General features: G+C 46.4%; 1 protein-coding gene across 3 annotated transcripts in view; it reads right to left on the bottom strand.

Moving 5' to 3' along the window:
- Nucleotides 1-18,870, bottom strand: part of LOC146341093 (TANK-binding kinase 1-binding protein 1-like) — a 48,955-nt gene that overhangs the window by 11,144 nt on the left and 18,941 nt on the right. For 2 of the 3 annotated variants that reach the window (XM_084804737.1, XM_084804739.1), the window contains 4 exons: nt 14,163-14,267; nt 11,723-11,864; nt 6,321-6,511; nt 394-455 (listed from right to left, as the gene is read on the bottom strand). In XM_084804737.1, coding sequence (XP_084660863.1) covers nt 394-455; nt 6,321-6,511; nt 11,723-11,864; nt 14,163-14,267 — 500 coding nt within the window. The remainder of the gene's footprint in view (nt 1-393; nt 456-6,320; nt 6,512-11,722; nt 11,865-14,162; nt 14,268-18,870) is intronic. The other variant, XM_084804738.1, reaches the window with a different exon arrangement.

The following is an 18,870-nucleotide window of genomic DNA, read 5'->3' as shown; positions in this document are numbered from 1 at the left end:
TACCATCTGATTGTTAACGCTAGGAGCCCTCCATCTGGAAGGACCCCATGTTCTATGAGGTATCCTTCAGCCATACTCCATTGTTACACCACAGGTTGTCTTGATATGCGAGTTCTTCCACCTTATCTCACCCTCCCCAAGTATTCCTACAACACAATTCCCATTTGTTTGGGTATCCTCACACCACATTGCTACACCACAGGTTAGATGACACACACTTCATAAGAGGTCCTTTTGCACCTTCTCAGGTTATCTTTTACCGCAGGTCCATCACCTCCACAATATCTCGCTGCACAGCGTCCCTGAGGCTCAGAGTTCTGCACAGCCATAGCCACACCCAAGGAATTCAACCCCAAGAAACATAAACATCCACTAAAAAGAATGGGCACTTACTGGTCATCTCCAACCTTCTTCACCCATGCCATGTCCCTCTCCGACTGACCAGTTGCGAGGTCCTATGGGACATTAAGACAAGCCCTGTTATAATGGAGGGAGGAGAGGAGAGAGAGAGAGAGAGAGGCAAGCAAAATCCCATTCTTCCATACACTCACAATTCAACAAGCAGGGAGACCCAAACTCCACGAGAAGGAAATTTTATTTCTTTCATTCATTTCTACCCCACTTTTTGGCCCCAAGGCAGCTCGTAACAATAATTAAAATACAAATCACCATACACAACATTAAAAAAACATCTAAAATGAGCATAAAAGCAAACTCAGCCAGATAAAAGTAGTCCAACAGCAGATAGTAAAAACAACCAGATCAGATCAAAGCCTTGGCAAAATAAAAACATTTTCACAATTTGCCTAAAAGCCAGCAGGGAGGAAGCCTACTGAGCCTCCCTAAGGAGAGAGTTCCACAATTTAGGTGCCACCACTGAAATGACCCTGTCCCATGCCCAGCAAACCAAACATTGGAAGGAAATGGGACGTGGAGGAAGGCCTCAACTGATGATGGCAGCTGGATGTGTTATGCAAATGTATGCAGTGTATGAGATAACGCCATGTGGTTCGTTCAAAAATGCAGTAAAAAAAAAATGCAGTTAAAAAAATGCAGTCAAAAAAGCACCAAAAGGCCGTCCAGCACAACCTCCAAGGCCCCAATCAGGTCTATCCACACCAGCCCCCTATTGATTAATCCACTAGACCCAGAGTACTGTGTGTAATGAGCACAAAACGGATGCACTAAGGCACAGGAACTGGTCCTGCACTATCCAAATGCCTCAAGTCAATAACAGAACTTCCCAGAGTTGAGAACAGGAGGTGTGGTGGGGCGATTCATTCCTGACTCCACATACAGGGCTCAGTCTGACCCAGAGGGTACACAAACCTACCTGGAACTTTTACAGGAGCATGAGTCAACATCATCCCCAAATCCCTGAGGTAGGCAACATGGTGCCTGCAGGCACCACTGACCCTGCGGACAACTTTCCCAGAGCCCATGAAGCACCCTTCTGATTCCTGCAGTGTCTTTTCAAATTTAATTAAAAACAGCATTGGTGGCTGGGAGTGCTCAAAATAAAGCACTGGCCTCTACCCGCCTGCCATCTTGATTCCGCTGAATGCTTCTGGGGCCCCCATGGATCCAGAGACATTCTTAAGAAGTAAAGATGGCAGGTGGTTAGAGGCCAGGGCTTTGCTTCGAAAGTCTCCAGGCCACCGGGGGGGGGGGAAGGGAGGGAGGAACCCATAGCTGCTGCCTGGTAAGGAGGGAAGCTTACGGATGGCAGTGGAAGAACCAGGGGAGAACTGCGGGTGACCAGATGAAATGGGAAGAGGAAGTGGCTGGGGTGGAGAGGCCTGTGGGATGACCCAATGGGGAGGGGGAGAAAGTGAGGAAGGGTGTGTGTGCAGTTTGTGTGTATAGCATGTGTGTGTCCATGAGCATGTGTATGTGAAGGAGAGTGAGTTTAATGGGGGGGGGGCAACGATCCTGAAAAAGAGAGAGAAATTAGTCACTGAGCTGCGTGGATCTTGTTTGCTGGGGGTGAGAAAGAGAGAAAGGGAGAGCGTTTAGGGGGTATCCTGAATGAGAGAACTGTGAATTCAAAGGAGTGGGTTTGTGTTTTGAGGCTCAGACCCCACCTCTGCTATGTATTCAGGTTCTTGGGCAAGTTCCTTGTCTCACTAGGTTGCCTTTCTGTGAAATGGGTGTTTGTGACTGGTTGTGCCCAACATGGCAGCCATTCTATAAATGGGCATGCCCCCTTGGCAGCAATTTTGTGACGGCACCCATGATAATTCCTCAAAACTCCAAATGTGCCCCCTGGTCCCAAAAGGGTGGAAACCACGGCTTATCCTGTCTTAAATTGTGACAGAATCCCAGAGGAAGTGAAGAGACAAAGAACGAAAACCATCTTTGGCTGGAGACCGGCAATAAAGTTCAAAGCCATTTGAGAGAGGGTTTGCTTCCCAGGTATACACGCACACTTTTTTTTTTTTGGTCCCAGAGTCGCCATTAGTGAAGCAGGATATGCAGGTTTAAAAAATAAAAAAGAACCTGCAAGTCCTGTTCACCAGAGGTGAAAGTGGAATGAGCATACCCCATGAGCACGAATCCCTCTTTCAAACGACCTTGAGGAACACACAAACACACCACACCAGCACACGCGCGCGTGCACGCACACACACAGACCCTAACTGTAATCTGTTGTCAGCTGGAGTTGAGCCACAACAGTTCATGTGGTTATAATTGCCCCTTAGCCATGCTCAGCCACATACGTGCCTGTGGTCACGTGGAAGAAGTCAGCTGTGACCTGGGTCTTCCATGGATACAGCCACAGTGATCTGATCTGACAGCTGTTTCCTCAATTACAATAGCATATTTTAAGCTACCATGTGTGGTTTAGTAGAAGTCATAGACAAACCAGTCACATGGTACATCCTTCACGTGAATGGTTTCCCTGCAATGGACAGAACACATTGAGTGGAGGTAATTTTGACTATGTGAGCCAGACTTCAGCTGCACAAATAAAAATTATAAGATATCCTTCATCAATTGACTGAAATGTCTTCAACCTCAGAGAGCCTTTTTTTTTCTCCAAGGACACTATACTGATGGTCATGCTTCTGTGTAATTAATTTGCTACTTTTCGGTTCTTCCTGACAAAGAGCCTGGTATAAACCAGAAACCTGCTCAGAGACAATTCCATAATTTAACCCTTAATTAGATCTTATTCTGATTTCAACCTAAATTTGTCCTTGGCCAGGTTGTAGCTATGAGCTTTTGTATCCATATTCTCCTTCAGCCTAGCCTACAGTATTGATACTGTTTGCCTTTCTTCACAATCTGCCTTGTATCCTTTACAGTATGCCATTTTCCAACAAACCATTTGCTTGCTGATACCTTAAATTAAATGTAGCATGCATTAATTTTATAAAACAAATAAAAGTTCCTATACTCAAACCGGGGCCTATCATCTTCCCTCACTATACATGGGAGTCTCTTGTCTGGCAAAGACAGCTTTAATTTTACCAATCACTTGTTTTCCATGAGTATTATGCAGTTAACCCAGAAACAATACACAGCTTTACCAGAGCATTTACTTCATTCACATTCATCAATTCCCCCTTTCAACTTGGCACGCACATTTCTGTGTTAGTGGTCACATAACCTACCTTACAATAATCTCATTTTTGGAATCTGTTAAATGACAGTCTCTCCCAATTAATACTTAGCTCATTCTTGTTTTATGGTCAGATCAATGTTTTTTCACTCTTGATACCACCATCGGTTACCTTGCATTCTTAATAATTCTTGTATATTTATGTATACAAATATATACATAACGGAAAAACACTAAGCTGCTAGCTACAAACTGATCTTTATCATCAGCTAGCAAACTGCATATATAACTGAAAGGTGTAAAAGTAGCCTTCTGATATTGTTGGTCTCCCAGCCTCCTCTAAAACCACACCTACACTACAGACTTAAACTAAGTTATCTGGTTTTGATGTTCCTAACAGCACCATGGGATGTGTGGTTTTATCAGAGATATCAGAGAAATTCACATCTTGATTCAAATAAGTTCAGAATTCTATAACCTGACCTATGGATTCCGCAGCAGACCCACTTTTTCCGAATCATGCAGATTCTGCGTAGTTGCAGACCCTTTTTTTTAACTTGGGGGTGTGTGTGCAAATTTGCACTTACCCTAATGACTGCTATTGTTGCTGTTACTGCTGTTAACATTGTTGCTGGTTTTATTGTTGGCTTTTATTGTTGTTTTTTATTGTTTTTATGTTTTTATCACTTTTCATATTTTTACTGTTTTTATGTATCTTATCAGTGTAAGCCGCCTTGGGAGGGCTTCTGCCCTGAAAGGCGGCCAAGAAATGTTTTAAATAAATAAGTGTGCACTTGCTGTGATGTACATTACCGCAAGAGGAACAAAATTCTTGTACATCCCCAAAAAAATCTGATTCCGTCTATGAATGGACGACGGAACAAAAGATATCTGACAATCAGCTAAATACAGGTGGAATGGATTTAACAAAATCCATACATCCCTAAGCTTGAACTTTTCCAACAGAAAAATCACAGCACCCTCAGAAAACTACCATCCATAGGATTCAATCCAAAAACATGCCTAAGTTGTGGGGCCAGCCCTACCATGAGGCAGGGTGAAGCAGCGACCGCAGGCGGCAAATGTGGGGAGGCGGCAGTAAGGTGTTGGAGGAGAGACCTGTGTGGCATGCAGCCTGCCATGCTGCCTTAAGGTGCAGTGAAGGATGCCATCGTCAGTGTTGAACATAAGAACATAAGAAGAGCCCTGCCGAATTAGACCAAGAATCCATCTAGTCCAGCATTCTGTTCACACAGTGGCCAACCACCTGCCCATAGGAAACCCACAAGCAGGACATGAGTGCAACAGCACCCTCCCACCCATGTTCCCCAGCAATAGGTGTACATAGGCATATTGCCTCTGATACTGGAGGTAGCATATAGCCATCAGGACTAGTAGCCATTGATAGCCTTCTGCTCCAGGAATTTGTCCAGTCCCCTTTTAAAGCCATCCAAATTGGTGGCCATCACTACATCTTGTGGAAGTGAGTTCCATAGTTTAACTATGCGCTGTGTGAAGAAGTACTGCTTTTTATCTGTCCTGAATCTCTCACCAATCAGCTTCACTTGAGATTCAGGTTGGAGGCAGATTCATCTGCCAGTCCAGTCGGATTTTGTACATGGAATGGGAAAGGTTGACATCTTATCCTTTGCCTCAAGCAGCAAAATGTCTCGGGCCACCTCTGCTAAGTCAGTAGTGTAGATGTGCCCCAAGATTCTACACTTCTTGAAGCTAGGAAAGCTATCATAATCACACCCAGGAAAATATTCCAAAATTCTTCGCAGCTCCTTAGTTTCCTACAGCCCCTCATGGTTCAAACAAGAAGCTACAGAACTGGGGGCAGCATTTTATTATAGAATTTCCATCGCTTGTTTTTTTTACTCCAAGCTGCCTTGGGGTGCTTCCAGTTGGAGAGCTCCTTAATGCTACCAATCAAAAGATATTGCGCATCCAGTCCACCTCTTCCACATTAACAGATTTTTTTCTGGTAAGAAAAAAAGACAGAAGAAGTGGTAGGAAAATATAGGGCCCAATTCAAAGTGCTGGCATTAACATTCAAAGCCCTCAACGGCTTGGGGCCAGGTTATCTGAAGGATCGCCTCCTCCCATATATGCCTGCCCGGACCTTAAGATCATCCTCAGCGGCCCTTCTCCATGAGCCCCTGCCAAATGAAGTGAGGCAGGTGGTACTAGGAGGAGGGCCTTTTCTGCTGTGGCGCCCCAGCTGTGGAATGAGCTCCCTACTGAGGTTCGCCTGGCACCTACATTGTATTCCTTCCAGCGCCAGGTGAAGACCTTTTTATTTTCCCAGGCATTTTAGCATTTCAGCTTTCTAGACTTTTAGCTTTGCTGTTTTAAAGCTGTATTTTAAATCCCTGCACTGCTGCTAGGTTTTATTCTGGTTGTATTGTTATACTGTGGTTTTAATATTTTATATATATTTATATTGGTTTTTTTGTGCGCTCCTTGGTTTTAATTTTTGTGAGCCACCCAGAGAGCTTCGGCTATTGGGCGGTATAGAAATAAAATAAAATAAATAAATAAATATAGGAGGGTTATGAACGGAAGATGATGTTGTCTGGACCCCCCATATAATTCTGTGTTTGAGTCAGGATGATGGCAAAATAAAAGCGTCGTCTGGAAGCACCCTTGGTTTCATGGGAAAGTGACATAATGTTTTCAGTAAGAACCTCCCCACTTCCCTGTCAGTGACCCACTGCACTGGGACCGCCCAGTAAACCGGCTTTAAAGTTACCTGAGCCCGGGTCTCTTGTAGTTGCTTCACTTCGGCCTGCAGCCTCTCACACTCCACCTTCAGCTGCTCCTCCCGGTGCTGTGACTTCTGGACTTCCTGCCTGGTCTCTTCCAGCTCCACTTCCAACCGCTGCACCTGCAAACTTTCCACCTGGCTCCGGGGGCTCTGCCAATTCATCGAGCGGTCCAGTACTAGGAACAGAGAGACAAGGAGGGAGAAGGGAGTTGAGGCGCAAGTGCAGAGCAGAGGACAGACTTGCAGGGCTAAGTTGCTGTTTTGAAAATGACAAAGCGGCCATGTTGTTGACAACTCCTCACCGAATAAAGCCTTAACTCATATTTTAAAGCAATGGAACTAGCAATGGAACTATCTACCAGGAAAACAGGCAGTGTATGCTACAGCACACCATAGCTGTCACGTTCCCTTGGGCCCCTCCTTCCTCATGCACACACACAAGAAGAGAGGCTTCAGTCTCACGCCTTTAATTCACTATCAGTCAGGTTCATTACAGATGCAAATCCTCGAAGACTCAGGCTACAAAGGAATACAGCTGCTTCATACATTTACGAATGTCTACAGGGGATCCAAATGGGAGATATGGCGTTGCCAGCAGTCTGAAACAAGAACTTGCTGGCTAGAATAACTTAGGGAGGGATGCCCCTCCCTTCCAGTGATGCTCCCCTACGTCGACCCTCACGCTTCGCCAACCGGGTCTACGGTCTGAGCTCCGCCTCTAACTTTTCCCTCTTCGCTCTGCGCCACAGTCTAGCATCCCTCAGCTCACACCCTGCACTTTCCTCCTCCTCCTCCTGGGTTCTCATGGAGGAGGGAAAGGGGGGGGGGGCTTCAGGCCCAGCCATCTGTGTGTTAGTATCCTGAGAAGCACACCTATCCATATCTGAACTCGCTCGGGAAGATGCCTCCCCCGGTTCTGGCTGTTCCCATTCTGAATCTGAACTGCTAACTATCTCCATGCACTCAGAATCAATCCTGACATCAGGAATGGTAAGCAAGCTAGAGGTACGGTCACCACCTGTCCAGAACTCTGTCCCGAGCAGATTTTTGTAACCTCTGGGCCTGCAGTCAGAATTGAGAGGATATGAAATGAGAAGAAAAAGGGCACATAATAAAGGTTTTTAGTATTAAGTGCAGGAACTGCCACAGTAGACCCAAGCCTATTGCCACATCATGTGGTGATGAGGGGAAGGAACCGTAATGGCTTTATTCTTTGCTGCTAGTTTGATCTTGGTTTTATTCTGCACTGCTTTTATTTTGCTTTAATGTTTATACCTTGTTTTTAATGGATTGTACACTGCCCAGAGAACTTCAGTTACTGGGCAGTTTAAAAATATAGTAAACAAACTACATTTGTAGTGTAGCTTGCACATTATTCCATCACATTAAGATCAGTGTGGCCAGGGCTGCTTCCAAATTTGAGGGGGCTATGGGCAAAGTGCTCTCTGGTGGGCCCCTCCTCTGTCAGTGGCCCTGGCAGGCATATCTGGTTGTGCTGCCTTATGAGCGTTTCTACATGAGGCTTTTATGCACACTCGTGAGTCATGATTGACCATTCATGGAAGTTTGCGGGTTCTTTACACAACATTGTCAACCTCCAGGATATCTCCCGTGCTTTCCCCTCTTTATCCCACTTTCAAAAAGATCGGAGATAAGCTGTAATAAACCTTTATGGTGCATATCGGCAGTGTGAAATGTCATAATTGCCCTATAATTCAGCCACTAGATGCTGCTGCTTCATTGAACATATAGAGCATTGCTGAAAAGGGAAGTTTTCAGTTCCAAATCACGTGATTGCCATCTAAAGGAGCCTATTGTAAACCTAGCCATCTTCTTGATTTCCCACTACACCCCAGAATGACACTAGGACAGGCACATTGTGGGAAATTAAAAGGGTGCCTAAATCCAGCCATCTGTCTCTGCTCAGAATGCTGCACCAGGGGGGAAATAGTTAAGGGGTGCCCCAGGACAAGCATCAACAGTGGGCCTTGCCAGGGCACTGGGCCCCTTGCAGCTGCCCAAGGAAGCCAGGTGCTGATGCCAGCCCTGTGTGCGGAGGTGATTGGTGGAATTACACAAGGCGCATTGCGCAAGGTTGTGCCCTGCTGTCCCTGAAAGGTGCCCCAACCACTGACAAGACCTCATATATGGGATTAGAGCAATCCATCCCTCTGGGATCCCCCAGAGGGCAACACCCTTTTCCCTGGCCTCATCCCCTTCTCTATGACCGCCTGGCTTTTGTGCAGTTTTTTTCCCCACTTTAAATGGCTGAAATGTTTCTCCTAAGGTTTAGCTACTGGTTGTAAAAGCATTAAGGTCACATGTTGGTGTTTTGGTATTTTGGGCTCCACCCCTTTTGCCTTTGGCATGTAGCCCCCAGGGGTTTCTCCAAAATGGAATTTGGCCTTTGGGCTGAAAGAGGTTCAGCAGCCCTGGATTAGAGAGAGGGGCATTCAGGTCAGAGTGTGTCACTGCTGAAGCAGGTGTGAGCTCCAGTGCCCTTAATTTAACAAACTCAACATAAGAACATAAGAAGAGCCCTGCTGGATCAGCCAATGGTCCATCTAGTCCAGCACTCTGTTCACACCAGCTGTTGACCAGGAACCCACAAGCAGGGCAGGAGTGCAACCGCACCCTCCCACCCATGTTCCCCAGCAACTGGTTACATAGGCTTGCTGCCTCTGGTTCTGGAGGCAGCACATAGCCATCAGGACTAGTAGCCATCGATAGCCTTCTCCTCCGAGAATTTGCCCAACCTCCTTTTAAAGCCATCCAGATCCATCTGATGCACCTCCAAGATCATGAATCCTCACCTCCTGGGTCCATGTGCATTTCAGATCTCCCTGGAGGCGGTCAGCTGCCATCTTAGCAAACGTGGGAGCCTTTTTGTAAGACCACTCGCTTCATTACATAATAGCCTTGTAAAAGTCAAATTCAGTTTTAATCTCCTCCTCTCCCCACCCCAGGCTTTTTTTTTTGGGGGGGGGATGTATTTGACAATTTCTCTAGGAAATCTAGGTGAGCTGAGTGAGGGTGAAAGAGCTTTTCTGCTATCTTTTGAAAACCCCATGTTCAAAAATCAAGGAATCACAGCACCATCTACTGGCCAGAAAACACTGTGCCTCAACCTTAATTATCCCCATTCACACCCAGAAAATCGACAAACTGGATTATGCTAGTCTGATTAATTAGGCTCTTGCCTATGGATGTGACTGCACCAACTGTTTTCCCAGGCCCCTGGAAATATACCCCAGGACACCCTGGGAACAGCTGATGCAGTCCATATTTCATCCACCCAGGGTCCCTATTTAGGGATTGTGTTTTACTGCTAACAGGCAGTTTAGTTCTGTTTTTCTTTTTCACTAGGCTATGCATGGACAAGCCCAGCTCCTGAATCCAAGAGAGGAATTGTGCACAGACCACCTATTTGCTCACACCATTTCCCATTCAGTCAGGGATATTTGTATGGTAGCCTGCTTCTATGTCCATCATATACTTCCAAAACTGACTTGAGGTGTGGTGTGTGTTTTAGCGTAACATAACAGCTACCCTTATTATTACATTTCATATTTCAAGTGTTCAAAACATTTCGCAGTTATCATCTCACAGCACAAAACTACGCCGGCTATTCGGAAGTAAGTCCCACTGAGTTCAACAGCACTTACTACCAGCTTAACTTTGTACAGGATTTCATCCTCTGTAAATCTTTACAGCATCCTTTTAAGGTAGAACAGTATTCTTACTGGGATTATCAAGCGAAGAAAAAGTTTTAATCAACCCATTTAGTTGATTAGTTGAACCATTTTTCCACTCTTCCACTCCATCCCTTTTTTCCTAGCGTGTTGTGTCTTTTTTAGATTGTAAGCCTGTAAGGAGGAGCTGTCTTTTTTCTTGATTTATTGTAAGCCAATCCAGGAGCCTTTTTTTTTTTGGCTAAGGAGCGGGATCAAACTACTTTAAATCAATAGTAAATAAATACATAGATAAATTAATAAATTAAACCTATATCCATTTGCATATAAGTAAAACCAGGCAAAAAGCATCCTTGTTTTGTTTGTAGATGAGGTGCATGGGTGTGGCATTGTAAGCCGCCAGGGGTGGGAAGGCTTAAACCCACGCCTCCAGCATTCTGGTTCCTTAGCAAACCAGGTAAATCAGTTTTCCCCAACCTGGTGCCTTTGGTCATGCTGGATGGGGAAGATGGGAGTCGTAGTCCAACATATCTGGAAGGCACCGGATTGGAGAAGGCTGGGGTAGATTATGCTCTGTGGACAATCTAGGCTGAAGTTCCAGTCTGAATAGAGTCAGCTCATCAGCTGACTTCACAGGCCAATGGGGATACACCAGACTGTATATAAGGCCCTCCCATCCAAGCCGTTCTCAGTGTGAGCAAATCATCTGGCTTGGTTTGCCCCCTCCTCTGAACGTTGGGCACCAGCCTTGTCACCTGCCTCTGGTCCTTTGGATCCTTGGTTGCAAGTGCCAGAACTGGACCCGGCAACTGCATCCTATCTCAAAGTTTGGCTAAGACAGGGAAGGACAATTTATGGCTCTCCAGATGTTTTGGCCTAGAAGCCCTAGGGTGAGTTGTAGATCAAAACATCTGGAAGGCTACAAGTTGCCCACTCCTGGGCTGAGGCCTGACAGTCACCGTAGGCAAAATTTTAGCAGAAGTTGAACTCAGAGGCTTATGAGTATGCTATGCAGAGCGGGAGGCACCTCGTGCGTTTTAGCTAGGTGGGAGATTTTGCCGATCTAGCGGAGGCTTCAGGGAGGAGGAGGGAAGGAGGCTGGGGACAGCTGGAGATACTTCGTATTCCTGTGTCTCCAGTCCCCTCCCCACCCCGGGAATGCCCTCTTTCCCTTCCTACGAACTTGCATTTGCAAGCTCGTAACAGCAGCCAGCGCGGTTCTCTCTATGCTGGCTGTGAGGGGGAGGGGAGCACGGTTTCCTAGCTTGGAGCTCGGAGCCCTGTCTCTGAGCTCGGATCCAGGAAACTGAAATATCCTTTGTCCCCCAGACGCTGTCTAGGGGTCACAGGATTTCTCCCTAAGCATTACAGCCGTAGCTCCTATTATTTATTACTCATTTTGCACATGAGGAACTGAGACTGACAGATTAAGCCTTCCCTAAAGCCATCCAGTACATTCACGGCTGGAGAGAGATTTGACTCAGAGACCTCCTAGCTCACGATCTTGGTCCCCATTTGACACCAGGTCGTCAGTTCATTTCTCATGGTGAAAGTTGCGACCTCTCCTCCCGGTCTAGACAATACGTGGCACAATCATTCTGCCACAATTGGATCAGGGAGAACACTCCGTAGAGAAAAAAAAAAAGTAAAACAAAAGCCCACCGCTTTCCCCAGAGCAGAAATCAAAATATTCACCATGGCTGCCATGAAGCGACAGGTATTGGACTTCCTGATTTTGAAGCTGAGAGTTGAGGTTCTGGAAGGAGCTGCCATCTCTCTGCCTCAGCTGCTGCTCCAGGCTTCGGATCCGATTCAAATGTGTCTCAACCAGCGCTCTCTGCAGAGGGATCAGGACAGGAAAGCAGGGAGAGAGAGAGAGAGAGAGAAGAGAGACAGCGAGAAGTCTGTAATGTCTCTGCACTGTATTTTTGACAAGAGGCTGCCATTAAACCAGCAAGAAGAAAAGGACTTTAAATCAGAAGGCCTCTGATTTAAAGGCTAATCTCCCATCCTCCTACTCTGAAATCTTTGGTCCCAGTCCTGCTTTGATTCTGATCAGCTTTTCCTTCATTTTGCTTTCCTGAACAATGTTGCTGCTTTTGAAAAAACACAACTAATCAGATCAAAGCAAAAACCTAAATCTTTTCTCTTGTTTTTCTGTTATGTTGCCTTTCTCTGTTATGTTGCCTTTCTCTTTCCCACCCTCTCCTTTCTTCTCTTCCAACCTCTCCTTTCTTCTCTCCAGTCATTCTGTTTAACCGGATTCTCTTTTTTTTCACGATTCATGTTCTCAAATCTTCTTTTCTTCTTCTTGTCTACTTTTTTAATTTCCCTCCCCTATTCCTCTTTTTCCTTTTGCTTCCTACTTCAATAGATTGTATATCAAGTACCTTCTTGATTTTTCTCAAATCTTGATTTTTACCACTGTACAGAGGCTAGTAAACAAGACACATTCCTGGGTCATGATCAGTAAACATTTAATCTCCTTATTCAGAGGCAGTATGTCTCTGACCTGTTGTGCAGTTAGGTAATTTTAGATTCTTGACTTTATGGTCCTATAAGGGCCCCGCTCTCTAGATGGCAATGTGTACTGCACTTAATTCAAAGTGTGCTAAGCCAGCTCTTGCTGAGTTTGGGGACCTTCCTGCTCATTCTGTTGAGTATATTTGAATTTTATTTGTTGTTTCAACCACCATGGTCATATGAACTGCAGATGCATACACCAAAAATATATAAATACTGATACACATTCACAAACTCTGCAATACAAATATTTTAAAATAATAAAAAAGACATGAATGAAACTTTACATTAAGAGATACCCATAGGTATACAAGTAGGCTGACCATATTTCCTTGAGACACAAACGGGGTATTGGGATGACAAAACCGGGACGGGGTTATGTACTATTCCGTATTCATGAAAAACCACAGTGTAACAAAACAACTGCAGCTCCCTTTGTGGTCTCTCAGGCTATAAGAGACCTAAAAAACAACCTAAACTCACTGCAAAAGAACATGGAAAGGGGCGCAAATGAATAACACTAATTTATTGCATATACACAAAAAACCCCACTCATAAATATACATATATAAAATACTTATAAAATATCACATGAGCAGTAAACAAATCTGTATGGCATACCACACTGAACAATCTAATGCAGGACTGCAGTGGCCAGACTGCAAAAAAAATCATAAACATACACCAAAAACATAAACCAAAAAGAAAAAAAAAAGGAATTAACACCCCGACTGTTATCACAAGCAGTGCTAATGTCCCATCGGAGAGTTCCGCTGTAATAAAAAAATAGCTAACAGCCTGTAGAACCGAAATATGAGTCTGAAAAGTCCTAATCAAACTGAATGTAGGGCAGAAAGAATCTCTATGGGCGGAATGATGGTAGAAATAACAGTAAGCCTCACCCTCCTGGCTCCCACATGCTGAATGGGGCTTAGCAACTGCCTCTTGAATTCCCCACCACTGCAGACAAGCCAGGGGGTGGTGTCTGATCGTCGCTAGCTCAAGAAGCCTGGCCCTGACTGGGTAAAAGAAATGGAAGTTCCTCTTTCGTCACACTAGTAGTTTTGCTGCACGCATTGATTAGCATAGAGCCTTATGAGAAACGCGTTCAGTTTTTTACAAAAAATTAAAAACGGGACAAAATTGACACTTATATTAAAACGACGGGACGATCGGGAAATATGGAAAAACCGGTAATGTCCCGTTTAAAACGGTACGTGTGGTCAGCCTATATATGAGTTAAAACTACTATTAGATTAACATCTTCAAGCTAAACTATATCTTTACAGTTCACCATATTGATCTCCACAAATTTTCTTCTCAATCATAAAACCCTCCATGAGAAGCTTTAACCTTATCACCTAACACCAGCGTAGCCTGAACAAGACAAATGTTCTGCACGATTCGGAAAGGCCTATTGGGCGAGACCTTCGGCGGTTCTCCACATATGCGTTTTAGACCAAGGTGTGTTTCTGCAGCAAAGCAGAGCAAAGCTGCAGACAGGGCAGCTGCAGACACAGCCATCATCTCGCTTTACATGCAAACAGGTACATGCAAAAGAGGGCCCAGCACGCCTTGCAGCCTCACTGCAAGAAGGCTAGGTGAAACCCACCATCTGCCCCAGCTCTGACTCAAGGTCAGTCTTCTCCACACACAGCTTTTCATAGGCTTGGATCATCTCAGCCAGCTGTTCTTCCCTCTCCTTGCTTTTCTGCAGCTGGGGAAAAAAAAAGGCAAAACCCAAAAATCATGGTTCAGCAGCAAGCGAGCACTATCTGACTCTAGGATCGCCCAATCGCAACGGCTGCAGACAGAAAATAGCAGACTCACTGCATTTTAGATTCTCATACCATCTTCTCCCCCAAACTAAATTAGGAGAAAACCTGTTTTGCTGGTCTGGATCAGAAGCCAGATACGCATAGCCCTGATTGGCTGGCCTTTGTGTAAATCACAAAGCCATGCATCCCCTTTCTCAGAGTAGCTTTTCAGGTTTTAAGAAATTGTAAAATAAATAAAGTGCCTTACAAACGTGTGAGCAGATAATCATGTGGGCAGCTGTAAAACAAAACAAAACAAAACCAGACAGCCAAGGAGCATCAATCCACAGCGTATTTGTGAATTGGTGTCATTTGAGGAGTGAAATGGGGGGCTGTTGTCTCACTGTTGCCTCTGGTCAAACAGGTGTGGCTGGTTTTTGACACAATAAAATACAAGCAACAACACCTCTTTCAAACTGTCTTCAGCTCCGTGAAAAACACAGCTATTGCTGGTCTGCAGCCAAATATTCTCCTCTGCCCTCCCTTAAAATTCCAAAGCAGTTATGATTTCTGCCAAGGAATGGCATTTCTGAAATTTGGATCCAAAGCCCCCTCGCTCCCCTGTCACTGCCCTGTACCTACGTAGCCTGAAGCTGGCATAGGTGTTTTCCCTGCCATTGGAACCAGAGCCAGTGTGGTGTAGTGGCTAAAGTGTCGGACTGGGAGTTGGGAGATCTGGGTTCTAGTCCCCACTTGGCCACAGAAGCTCACTGGGTGACTTTGGGCCAGTCACAGACTCTCAGCCCGAGGTATTTTTTTATTATTATTTATTTATTTATTTATGTATTTATGTATTTATTTATTAAATTTCATAATCACCCATCTGGCCAGTCACCCAGCCACTCTGGGCAATGTCCAATAATACAACAGTTTAAAACAATAAAATCCCACATTAAAACATTGTATTTCTCAAAATACCCTAACCCACCCCAAATGCCTGCCGGAACAACCAATTTTTCAACGCGTGGCGGAAGCTCATTAAAGAGGGGGCATGGCAGAGTTCCCTAGGGAGGGAGTTCCACAGAGTGGGGGCCACGACAGAGAAGGCCCTCTCCCTCATCCTCACCAGCCTAGCTGTCCTGGCTGATGGGAGAGAGAGAAGGCCATCCAAGGCTGGTCTTGTTGAGTAGCCTCCCTGGTGTTGCTGGAGGTGCACCTTGAGATAGGCTGGGCCGGAACAGAGTTGTTGTTGTGAAGATAAAATGGAGAGGAGGAGGGTTATGTACGCCGCCTTGCGTTCCTTGGAGGGAAAAAGGCGAGATATAAATGCAATAATAAATAAATGAATGAATGAATGAATGGAGGGGAATTTTTAAAGATCTGCTAAGGAAGTAGCAGGCCCAAAACCACCCTCTGCACCTCCCTCCCTGGCTAGATCGCCAGTAGGGCTTGGACGTGGCTGACCTTCTGTCACTTTATTTCCCCCTCCACACACACAAGCACACACTTGGGTTTGCTCTCTGAGTCTTGTCTGGTTAAAAAATGATATTAATTTAACGGCAACAAAAATGCTGACTATCTCAGCCCTTACTGGAATGTTCCAAAATGTTGAGGGAGTGAGGTGAGGATTTATCCCGCACTTATTCCTAAAACGAAACATGTCAGTATAAACAGGAAGTTCCTGAAGCGAGATGGACCAATGGTCAGAGCTGACTTTATACGCTCATGTGTAAATTAACACTCAGGAAGAAACACATAGTCATTACCTGGGGATGCCTTACAGAAAGTACAGCACATCTGGAGGGTGCCAGGTTGGGGAAGACTGCTCTATCCACTACACTACACTGCCTCTCATAGTGTTAAGAGTGCTTCTGTAGTAGCCCATGGTCAGTGGTGTTAATTCAATTTGCTCACTCATTTATTCCTGAACATTCAGATGGCATTTCTCTCAACCCACCACATTCCCTTTTTTCCCCTTGTTCTGGTGTGTGGGTGTTGCAAATTGCAATTTGTTTGTTTGTTTGTTTTGCCATTTTTGGAGCTCCCAGTGCAAATGCAGCACTGGGATTTGAGATCCATCTCCCATTTGAGATCGAAACTGGTATAGCATTGCGTCCTCACCCAGTCTGAAGGTGTGATTTGGGACATGTGTAAGCCGATCTTCCTGCCTGCCCTTTGCTACCATTCCCTGCTCTACAGTGCCAGCTCCATGCTATGGAAATTGTAGAATGTCCTCCTCTCTGTGCTACAGTGGAAACTGTAGAGCATCTCCCCCTCCTCTGTGCTACAACAGATACTGCAGAGCAACCCTTCCTCCTCTGTGCTACAGCGGAAGCAGTAGAGCATTCCCCCCCACCCCACCCCACCCGCTACAGCAGAAAGTATAGAATTCCCTCTCCTCCTCTGTGCTACAGAGGAAAGTGTGGAGCGTCCCCCACCCATGCTACAGCGGAAACTGTAGAGCATCCCCCCCTCCTCTGTGCTACAGCGGAAACTGTAGAGCGTCCCCCACCCATGCTACAGCGGAAACTGTAGAGCATCCCCCCCTCCTCTGTGCTACAGTGGAAAGTGGAAAGTGTACCGCCCCTCCTCTGTGCTACAGCAGAAAGTGTAGAGCGTCACCCCCCGTGCTACAGCGGAAAGTGTAGAGCGTCCCCCACTTCTGTGCTACAGCAGAAAATGTAGAGTGCCCCCCCCCCCCGGTGCTACAGTGGAAACTGTAGAACATCCCCGCCCCCCGCCCCATGCTACAGCAGAAACTGTGGAGCATCTCCTTTTCACCTCATCCTGTCTTGGAACTGTAATGGAACTGCAGAGCTGCAGCAGGGAAAGTCTCATCAATTTTACCATTAAAAAAAAGTAGCCTATGGATTGTCCGCTGCCCCGCTCCAGCGCTGGTGTGTAAATACAGGCTCCAGTAAACTCCCGCTCCTTGAAGCCGCAGCCGTGGTAGTGGCAGCAGGAGCTCTTCCTGCAGAAAAGCGCGAAGAAGCGGGCAAGTGAAATCCCCCTAGCAGCGGCAACAGCAGGTTTTCCATGATTAACGTTACTCTCGGGCAAGCTCCGACAATTTCACTCGCCATGGCGAGTAGTCTGCGGCCGCCTGGTAAGCATGACGAATCCTTCCAAGCGTGAAGCTGCAGAAATGGGCAGGGATTGTCCAGTTGTTGTCTGACAGTCAGTGCCAGCTCCACATTTTTGATGGCCCTTGGGCAGGACGCTCCCAATAGGCCCCCCTCCCTCAGTGAGTCCACTTTCTCACCACTTTCTCACTCACCTGCTGCTATTGCTCCTCATCCTCATCCTCATTATTGCTTCCCCTTGCTTGCTTGTCAGGCGTGAGCAAGCAGGCCAGGGCATCTCCTGCTCCACACCACCACCGTTGCCTGGTCCAGAGTGAGAGGCAGGTGAACTCCCAGGTTGCCATGGTGAGGAGAAGGAGCCACTCCAGGGGGCTCTTGTCAGTAGGCCCCTGCTGGGGTGTGGGCCTTTGGCAGGTGCCCAAGCATGCCCACCCTTGATGCCAGCCCTGCCAACGATCCCTTCTCCCTCCCCAGCTCCAAGCTTGGGAGAAAGGCTAGGGCTGCCAAAGGCCAAAGCACCTAGGACACCTCTGTCATGCTGGCCCAAACTGGCACACCCCCAATTTCCTGCTCCAAAGCGGGGAAGGGAGCTGAAGGGCTTCCTTGGCCATTGCTGTGGGGAGGAACTGGGTAATTCTGTGCACCCGTGCCAGAGTGGGCAGCCTTTACTCCATAAAAGCTAGGGGGCTTCCCTGGGCACTGTTGCTGCTTGGTAGGGGGCAGGAGCAGAAACCAGACCACCACCATTTGGGCTGAGTGACCAAGCTCATCCGAAAATGGTAGATCCCTGCTCTTGAGCAGCACACACCACCACTCATGAGGTAGGGGTAACTCACACACCGTACGACAGGCAAGCCCCACAAGCTAAGATGAACATAGCTTCCAAATCCCGGGAAGTACTAGTTCCCCTCTACTCAGCACTGGTTCGGCCTCATCTGGAGTACTGTGTCCAGCTCTGGGCACCGCACTTTAAGAAGGATGCAGACAAGCTGGAGAGGGTTCAGAGGAGGGCAACAAAGATGATCTTGAAACAAAGCCCGATGAGGAGAGACTGAAAGAACTGGGCATGTTTAGCCTTGAGAAGAGAAGACTGAGGGGAGATATGGTAGCGCTCTTCAAGGACTTGAAAGGCTGTCACAGAGAGGAAGGCCAGGATCTCTTCTCGATCATCCCAGAGTGCGGGACACGGAATAATGGGCTCAAGTTACAGAAAGCCAGATTCCGGCTGAACTTCAGGAAAAACTTCCTGACTGTTAGAGCAATATGACAATGGAACCAATGACCTAGGGAGGTGGTGGGGTCCCCCACACTGGAGGCATTCAAGACGAAGCTGGACAGCCATCTGTCAGAGCTGCTCTGACCTGTACTCCTGCATTGAGCAGGGGTTGGACTCGATGGTCTTATAGGCCCCTTCCAACCCTACTACTCTATGATTCTATGACCAAGGCTTCGCTCCTTAAAAGTCCCTTCCAAGCATGTC

Source organism: Heloderma suspectum, chromosome 6 (assembly GCF_057233095.1).
Source record: "Heloderma suspectum isolate Gila_16-S chromosome 6, 16-S_ref, whole genome shotgun sequence".
Lineage (NCBI taxonomy): Eukaryota > Metazoa > Chordata > Lepidosauria > Squamata > Helodermatidae > Heloderma > Heloderma suspectum.
The sequence above is the reverse complement of the archived record's forward strand: the minus strand, read 5'-3'. Positions and strand labels throughout refer to the sequence as shown.